The sequence below is a fragment of the Terrapene carolina genome, unplaced genomic scaffold, assembly GCF_002925995.2.
Source record: "Terrapene carolina triunguis isolate 2854851 unplaced genomic scaffold, T_m_triunguis-2.0 Scaffold211, whole genome shotgun sequence".
In the NCBI taxonomy this organism is placed as follows: domain Eukaryota; kingdom Metazoa; phylum Chordata; order Testudines; family Emydidae; genus Terrapene; species Terrapene triunguis.
The window spans coordinates 22,328,057-22,336,527 of NW_020664562.1; the positions used below are offsets into that span (position 1 = coordinate 22,328,057).

At 42.0% G+C, this 8,471-nt stretch overlaps 1 protein-coding gene across 1 annotated transcript in view; it reads left to right on the plus strand.

Moving 5' to 3' along the window:
* Nucleotides 1-477: 477 nt before the first annotated feature.
* Nucleotides 478-8,471, plus strand: part of LOC113407423 (breast cancer anti-estrogen resistance protein 3-like) — an 88,950-nt gene continuing 80,956 nt past the window's right edge. Inside the window, exon 1 of the mRNA XM_026655924.1 lies at nt 478-797. Coding sequence (XP_026511709.1) covers nt 478-797 — 320 coding nt within the window. The remainder of the gene's footprint in view (nt 798-8,471) is intronic.

Below are 8,471 nucleotides of genomic sequence, written 5' to 3' on the forward strand. Positions count from 1 at the left end.
TACTGAGTTTAGACTTGCAATCTTTTAAACTGAGCCTTGGTCTGTACATTGTTGGGGTTTTTTCCTGACAATTTAGTTTCAGTTAATGATTCCAGATTGATGTTTGACCTTTCAAATGGAATGGTTTCTAAGAACTCAGGGTAAAACAACAGATAAGAAGATAAACCTTGTAGGTAATAGCAGATTATGGCCCAGATCCTGCAAACGCTTGCATATGTGCTTAAGTCAATTATTTTAATGGGGCTATTCACATGCATAAAGGTTAAGCACATTTGTATAATAATCTGCAGGATTGGGACCTATGAGATTAGGTCATAATTTAGTGTATATTTGAAAAGTATATATTATCTGCCTTCTAATACAAGAAGTGCAATGTTAATAGAGACAACTGCTAACAATGTTATTTAATTTCATTTAAAATTGCAGCACTTGTGAGTGATGAACGCTGTGGGCAATTTTTATTTTTCAGAGCTGAGAATGATAGCTGCTGGAAAACTTGCAAGTCTCCCCAGAAACATGCAGGTGAACCATCAGTTCTCACTGGCTTCGTCTATGGATCTTTTGAGCAGCAAACCTCCTCTGGCTGAGCATCGTGTAGACTCCTATCAAGATGTTTCTATCCATGGCACTCTCCCAAGAAAGAAAAAGGGAACCATTCCCATTAGATCTTGTGATATGTTTAGCCATATGGGAACCCTGCCATTCTCCAGAACACATAGGCAGCAGTCACCTTTGATTCAAGATGTCATAGAGGAGTATCCCCTGCAAGATAGGAAGAGTGAGAAACTCCACTTCAGGTACCGTCTTAAATTTAACCCAGATGTTTGTTTTGTAAGAGCTGTACTGTATTCTTCTAGAACTCCTGTCCTCTACTTACAAGGCTACACTGGCATGGCTGAGCCAACATGGGCATGACCATGAGTCGGTGCTCAACTTGAGTCAGCCCTTAGTGAGATGGCCCCATGTCACAAGCCAGGTTTTAGGTCAGCTTCTATGTAATTACGCAAAAAATGAAATCCGATGCATTTTGCTAATTATAAGGGAAATTTTTGCATCTTATTCCATAGATTAAAATGAAAAAAAGCCTTAGGTGGTGTTTTGATTAGGTTTTAAATATTCTAAATTTTAATAATTTTTGTTGCTTTGTTCCTGTAGATTCAGAAATCTCGTGTGTGTGTGGGTGTGTGTGTGGGTGTGTGTGGGTGTGTGTGTGGGTGTGGGTGTGGGTGTGGGTGTGGGTGTGGGTGTGGGTGGTGGGAGGCAGGTCTAATTAGCTGTCCTAGTAAAGATAAAAAATATTCTGGCCAAAATCTCAAATGCCGGTACCTAAACTTAGACACCTAAATAAAAGCTCGATCCAATTCCAGTTGAAGTATTTGGGAGCACTACTGGAAGCCTCAGTTACTTACAGTAATGAGTGAAGTCTAAGAACCTGTATCAGGTAGAGTGTTCACTGACGTTAATAGAATGACTATCAGTCCCTAAATGTCCTGATTTTCAGAGGTGCTGATCCTTCAATGGCTCTGGACATTCTCCTCATACCATTTTGTGGGATATCTACTTAGGTTTGCCCAGATGTTGCACCCAAAGGGTGAAATCTTAGCTCCATTGAAGTCAATGGTAAAACTCCCACTGACTTCAATAGGGATACTATTATTTATTACTGTTATTTAGTAAGTGATAGAGAAGAAGAATTGGGGTGCAAAGTTGTAAAAACACAGTCACTGAGCATAGGCAAAGTATTGTTGACAATCCCATAAGAATGGCAAGATTGTCGCAGGTAGGTACCAGACAGGGGCAGCTCTATGTATTTTGCAGCCCCAAGCACGGCAGTCAGGCAGCCTTCGGCGGCATACCTGCGGGAGGTCCGCTGGTAACGCAGATTCGGCGGCATGCCTGCGGGAGGTCCGCCAGTCCCGCACCTTCGGCGTACCCGCCACCGAAGCCGCAGGACCGGCGGACCTCCCGCAGGCATGCCACTGAAGGCAGCCTGACTGCCGCCCTCACGGCGACCGCCAGGCCACCCCCCGCGGCTTGCTGCCCCAGGCACGCGCTTGCTGCTCTGGTGCCTGGAGCCGCCCCTGGTGCCAGAGTCAGGAAAACAACAAACTTGAGTATAACACAGTGGATTAATAAGGTACAAAGAATATGAGATACCGTTTTGCGGCTTGGATGTCAGAATCGGCATGGTTAAGAAAAGCAGCTGAATGGAACTTCTACACTGGGATTTATAGTTATACTGTAAAAATGTATTTACCAATCAGATTTCATCACACAACCTTTGATTAAAGGAGGGAAATTGTATGAGCTCTGTTCTTGTGGTAGATCAGATCAGCCTTCTCCTTTTAAGGGTGAAGTTAACTGAATCTATTGATAATACTGCTTGAGGACAAGCTGAAAGGTTGTTCTGGAACAGTTTTGTTTCTTTCTACCCTCCAACAAATCAGTCTGGGTAAAAGGCTTCAGAGCACATATGGTTTATAGGGCAATGGTCATGAGGTGTAATTGCTTCCTGCTTGTTTGGACTTGCTTGTGAACCTATTGAACTCCTTTTAATTATTATGTGATCAGAAAGTGCACGCACCCAGAGATGTTATCAAAAGAAGAATGTGATGTCATGCACTGTTGCTTTCTCACAGTCTTCCTTCATATAACAATTACTGTACACAGGGCCGGCTCCAGGGTTTTTGCCACCCCAAGCAGAAGCAGAAAAAAAAAAGCCGCAATCGTGATTAGCTCTACTGCCCCCGCTTCAGTCTTCGGCGGCAATTCGGCGGCTGGTCCTTCGCTCCGAGAGAGAGAGTGAGGGACTGGCCGCGGAATTGCCGCCAAAGAGACCGACGTGCCGCCCCTCTCCTTTGGCCGCCCCAAGCACCTGCTTGCTGGGCTGGTGCCTGCAGCCAGCCCTGACTGTACAAGTACAGTTTACAAGAGGTATACCTTCTCTCTTTGAGAGAATAGGGCCTCCAAATTACATATATTTATACTTGTACTATTAGGAATATTGCTGTAGTCTCAGCAAGAACAAAAGTGTTGAGAGGGGAAGGACAAGCCTCACTCAGAATGAGAACATGATGCTACTCAAATAATAAGGGATGATGTTAGAACAGCTGGCTAATAGTACTTTCTACTGCCATATAGGAGATCTGGTTGGTCTCCCAGTCACCTTGCTAGATTAGTCAGAGATGTATGGTAGTAGCTCTTGACTAATGTTTACAGTGCTGGCAACTGATGTTAGAACTGAAGTCACTATCCACTCAGACCATGAGTAAGTGTTTAAAAGAGCTGTGAAATCCCTAAGTAAATATGTATATGATGGCAGACATATGGGGCCAGATTCTTTCCCCCTTGCTTATATTGAATGTGAACATACTCTGCCAGTAGTTTCCTTTTTATTTTTTTTAGGAAAGCTAGAAATTGCCATATTCTGCCATCCTCCTTGGTGTCTCATGTTGTGAATCTGCACCTTTATTCAATAACTAAAAAATAAGATTGTACATTTAGACACAAATACAGAGCACACTTATGATTTGCCTGTAGTGAGCTTTTGTCATAATCAGCAGGGGTCACATTGTGATGCTCTCACTGATGTTGAGCATGTTGAAATCAATGGGACTGTTGGTGTAGTGAGGACGCTTTACTCAACATGAGTGAGGGTGTATGTCTAAGCTCACTGGCACTGAGCATTCCTACAGTTTGATAAGACAGATAGATATCCCTCTTGTACTGCTGATTTCTGTGTAGAATCTCATGGTGAATGAGAGTCAGAGATCAGTTCCTCAGAGTAGGAGCTGCATTGCGAGCAAGTGTATCTGAGGCAATCACTAGGACAGCTCAGTCTGAGTAGTTAAGAGAACTCCAACACAGCACTGAATAAATTCTTTTGTGTCCCGTTTTGTTCTTTTTTTAATATAGTGTTCTACTTTCACTTAATGCTTCCTGACGAAGTTTGAAATTGGGAGAATCCTTGTCCACTTCCATCGCTCTGTTGACGTAACAATAGAGCCAGGGTTCTAATGCTTAGCATTGTAGTTGCTATGAACTGAGGTTAGAGGATCCTAGATATTGAATTGTGATTCAGAATGTCAAGGTTGCAGGCTCAATTATTGTGCTTTTGGGATAGATTTTTTTTAAAATAACATTTATTGAGACTTTATATATCAATAAACTCTTCCAAGAGTTTAAAGTTAAGAATAAAACCGTGAAAACACAATGGAGACCATACACAGGGATCAGTTGACATTGCCGGGGAAAGAAACAGGATACAGTAAAGAGCAGCGAAGAAAAAATATAGGTGTCTAGAGCGTAAATACTCTTGTGCAACTATGAGCATTAATTTATATTTCTCCCTTATGTAAATTGGTTTTTATTTCCAAAAATTCTTCTCATATCTCCTGATACTTTGTCAAGTCATCTTTCAATATCAGTTGGTTGGGGGGAAGGGGAAGCTATTTCTCCCAGGCATTAATTTAAAACGTGTGTTAATGGTATCATATGTGAACTACTTATTAAAATTACATTTCATTTTACACAAGGTAGATTGTATATTTTAAATATCTATTGTGTAATGTACTTTGATTATATGAAATGTCTTGTTATCCAAATAGGGACATTTCCCTGTAACCCTAAGAGCACCCCAATTCCATAAGGCAAAGGGCTCCGTAGTATCTAGCAGTGAGCCTCAACTGTCCTGACAAGCTCAATGTAACCCAACTTGATAGTGTCATAATCTATATCTAAAAGGTGTCCTGTAAGGTATAATATGCAAATTGGTAACATGCTCATCATTAATATTGCTGTGTGATATATGTATGGGTGATATAGAATATAAATTGAGCAAAGAGGCAATAGAAATACATTTACAGAAAAGGTAAACAAAGCCATCAAACTACTGAGTGGGGGAGACAGACACTTAACTATCACAATGGGAGGCGGGGAGACACTACAAAAATTAACATGGTGTCAGCTTCCTGGTGGACAGGGCCGGCCTACAACATTTTGGCACCTGAGGCGGGGAGCTCAAATGACGCCCCCATAACCCCCTCACTTGGGCCAAAACTTTGAAAGGTCTCAATTCTGCCTTCTTCCTGTTTTACTCCTCTCATGGTACTGCTCTGCTACCTACCCCAATAAAGGAGAACTAACAACTTAAAATGCTTTGTTCAAAAATTTTAAGTAACACTTACATTTGCTGTTCAGGCGTTTGAAAGTTAACTTTTCTTGCCTGCATAGTAAACACTGGCATTTTTATCTGTTTGAATAATCAAAGTGGTGCTTTCCGTGCCTTCTTGGTTGCAAAGATTTGAACTGCTTTCTGAAGGTCCACAGTCTGGATCAGCTCATGCTCTACTGAGATGGTTGCAAAGCCAACCAGCCTCTCCTGTGTCATTGTGGAGCGTAGATTTGTTTTTATTAACTTCAGCTTGGAGAAGCTGTGTTCTCCACTGGCAACTGTTACAGGAAGTTAGAAGTATGCGCAGAGCAGTAAAAGCATTTGGAAAGAGGGTGGTCATCTTATTTGTGTACATATGTTCCAGAACAGCCTTTGGAGTTGATCCTGCTGAAATGTATCTTGGAAGGGCTTTCAGTTTATCACCTAAATCACTCGCATCAATATCGCGCATGATATCATGTGTCAACACTGTCTCTAGTGCCCTGCATTGCTGGTGTAGGTCTTCTTCGGGTATAGTGAGGAGTTTTGGAATATCATACAACATCCCAAATATACTGCTGTGTTCCTTGAGCTGCATGAAACGTTCTTCAACTGACTGTATTGCACAATCTAGCACCTGGTTAAAGAATTCAACTTTGAATTGTTGTTTGGGGTCTCTTATGGCATTATCCCATGCCTCGTAATCAAAATGTCGTCTTCTTCGGTGACTCTTGTATTCTTGAATGGGTGGGAAAATAGCTTCAGTGTGAAGTTCCTCTGCCAACTTCTGTGCACTCTTCAGACCGTTTTAAAATCCCTCATCTGACCAGTAAGACTGCAGGTATGACTTTGCTTTGTCCAGTTGTTCCATTGCTCCAGATATATCAAGGTCAACACCTTGGAGTCTCTTGCTTACAACATTTATTTCAAACAGTATGTCATGCCACTACACTAAGCCACACAGAAATTTGAAGTTATGTATTTTTCTGGTGATTCCATTTCCCCCTCCCACTGTTCTTCCACGAACAGTTCCTGTCATAGCATTATCCTCCATAATGGCAACTATGGCATCATCTATCTTCCCAATTTGCTGTTTGATGGGAAAGTCGAGGTGGAGGCGAAAAGCCTATCCTGTGGCTAGGGTGACCAGATCGCAAGAGTGAAATATCAGGACACATTGGGCGGGGGGAGGGGAGAGGACGACAATGACAGACACAGGTGCACAGAGCCATGAGAGGGGGCCCTAGGAAGCTGCGAGAGGGGTTGTACGGCCCCTGCTGCAGCCCGCACCACAAGCCACAGGGCAAGGACACCTATTGAATTCAATGAGAATTTTGCATGTGAATTGATGTACCTAGTTCTGAGATTATAAAGCCAGAAGGGATCCGGTGATCACCTGGTCTCACCGCCTGTATAGCACAGACATAGAACTTTCCCAAAATAATTCCTAGAGGATAGCTTTTAGAAAAAGCTTTTAGAAAAACACCATGACCCTTAGTATATTGTTAATCGTTAATTACTCTTACCATTGAAAAGGTATGCCTTATATCCAGTCTGAATTTGTCTAGCTGCAACTTCCAACCGTTGGCTCATGCTCTACCTTTCTCTGCTAGACTGAAGTGCCCATTATTAACTATTTGTTCCCCATGTAGATACTTACAGTCTATAACCAAGTCACTTCTTAACCTTCTTTTTGTTAAGCTAAATAGATTGAGGTCCTTGAGTCGATCACTATAAGGCATGTTTTATAATCCTTTAATCAGTCTTGTGACTCTTCTCTGAACACTCTCCAATTTATCAATATCCTTCTTAAATTGTGCACACCAGAACTGGACACAGTATTCCAACAGTGGTTGCACCAGTGCCAAATACAGAGATAAAATAACCTCTCTACTCCTGCTTGAGATTCCCCTATTTAGGCATCTGGTCACCCTATTTCTGTATGCATTTCCCCAGGTTTTTTTGTAAAAATCAAAACTGAACTGCCCCAGAAATTCTGGCATGTGGAATCATCGTGAAACTCGCATGGCTCCAACCCTGCCGATGAACCTTTAGATCCACTGCACAGACTTCTGCCACTTGAGCTAATGGAGTAAGTGATGGCAGAGGCAGTAGGTTGTCATCCTATATGTGATAGATCAGCTCTATAGGGGGATGAGACACTTTTTTTGCCACTGGGTTTCACAGATATCTGCTGACAGAAGAGGAACTGTGAAACTCAGGAATCCTGGGTCTATCCCAGGCTCCTGAATGGAGTGGTCTCTAGTAGTCAAAGACCCTTCTTCCCGTCCCCTCCAGTCTATGTCTATCCTATTGCTGTCTAACCTGCCCCAGCTCCTCATCTGATTTCAACTGCCCCCCACTACCGCTCTGGATTCCTTGTCCCAGTTTCCTGGTCCTGTCTCACTCTCCTCTCTCCCTGCCCCCGTCCCTCAGATGGGATGTTCGTTCCAGATTGGCAAAATTATAAGGCTTCCCAACATTTCAACACTTCCCATTCTAAATTTTCGGTTGCTTAACTATAGGCTAGCTCTGCCTACAACAAAGCATATTCAGAACCTCTGATTAAGGGGATTATAAGTGTAGCAACCTCCATCATAGCTAGTCACCAAAGATTGAACCTGAGCCATCCAGACTTAAAAGCATGAGCTTCTAATACTTGAGTTCAAGATATAACTCCCTTAGCTGGTAGCTATACAGTTATCCTCTAAAAATCCACCAGAGGAGGGCACAAAACACAGGTTGGACAGTGAATTACAAAAGTGCCAAATATTATTATTAGACCTGCAATACTTTTCACAATGAACATCAGCAGGGGATAAACTGGGAGTTTAAGAATATTTGGAAAACAATTTTAGAATAACATTCAGTGCTGTGGTTTAAAAGGAAAAAAACCTGTTAAAACTCATAACTTAGCAGTATTCAGTGTTTGGGGAAAAAAACAACTTCTAGGAGCTATGGGATACAAGTGAAGAATATTGAAACAGGAAGATGTTATGCTTAGTTACCACTTGGGCAAGGCAGCGTGCTATGTAATACTTGCAAGATTTCACTGTAATGTTTTACAATATATAGCAGCGCAATGCTGATTCCATTGATATTGTTGAGTAATTCATGCTGATTTTATTTCAGCCCACATCTTAATAGTTTTGAATACTATAGATCACAATTTTCAGCTCAGTTGGTCTGAACATGCAGAGCTTTAAAACTGCTATACTCTAAACTGTATATTAACTACAATTTTATAAACCTGCATGTCAGAGAACTGTGTGCCACTACTACTAGACAGTGGCACAAGGCAATTCAGTGTGAATCACAG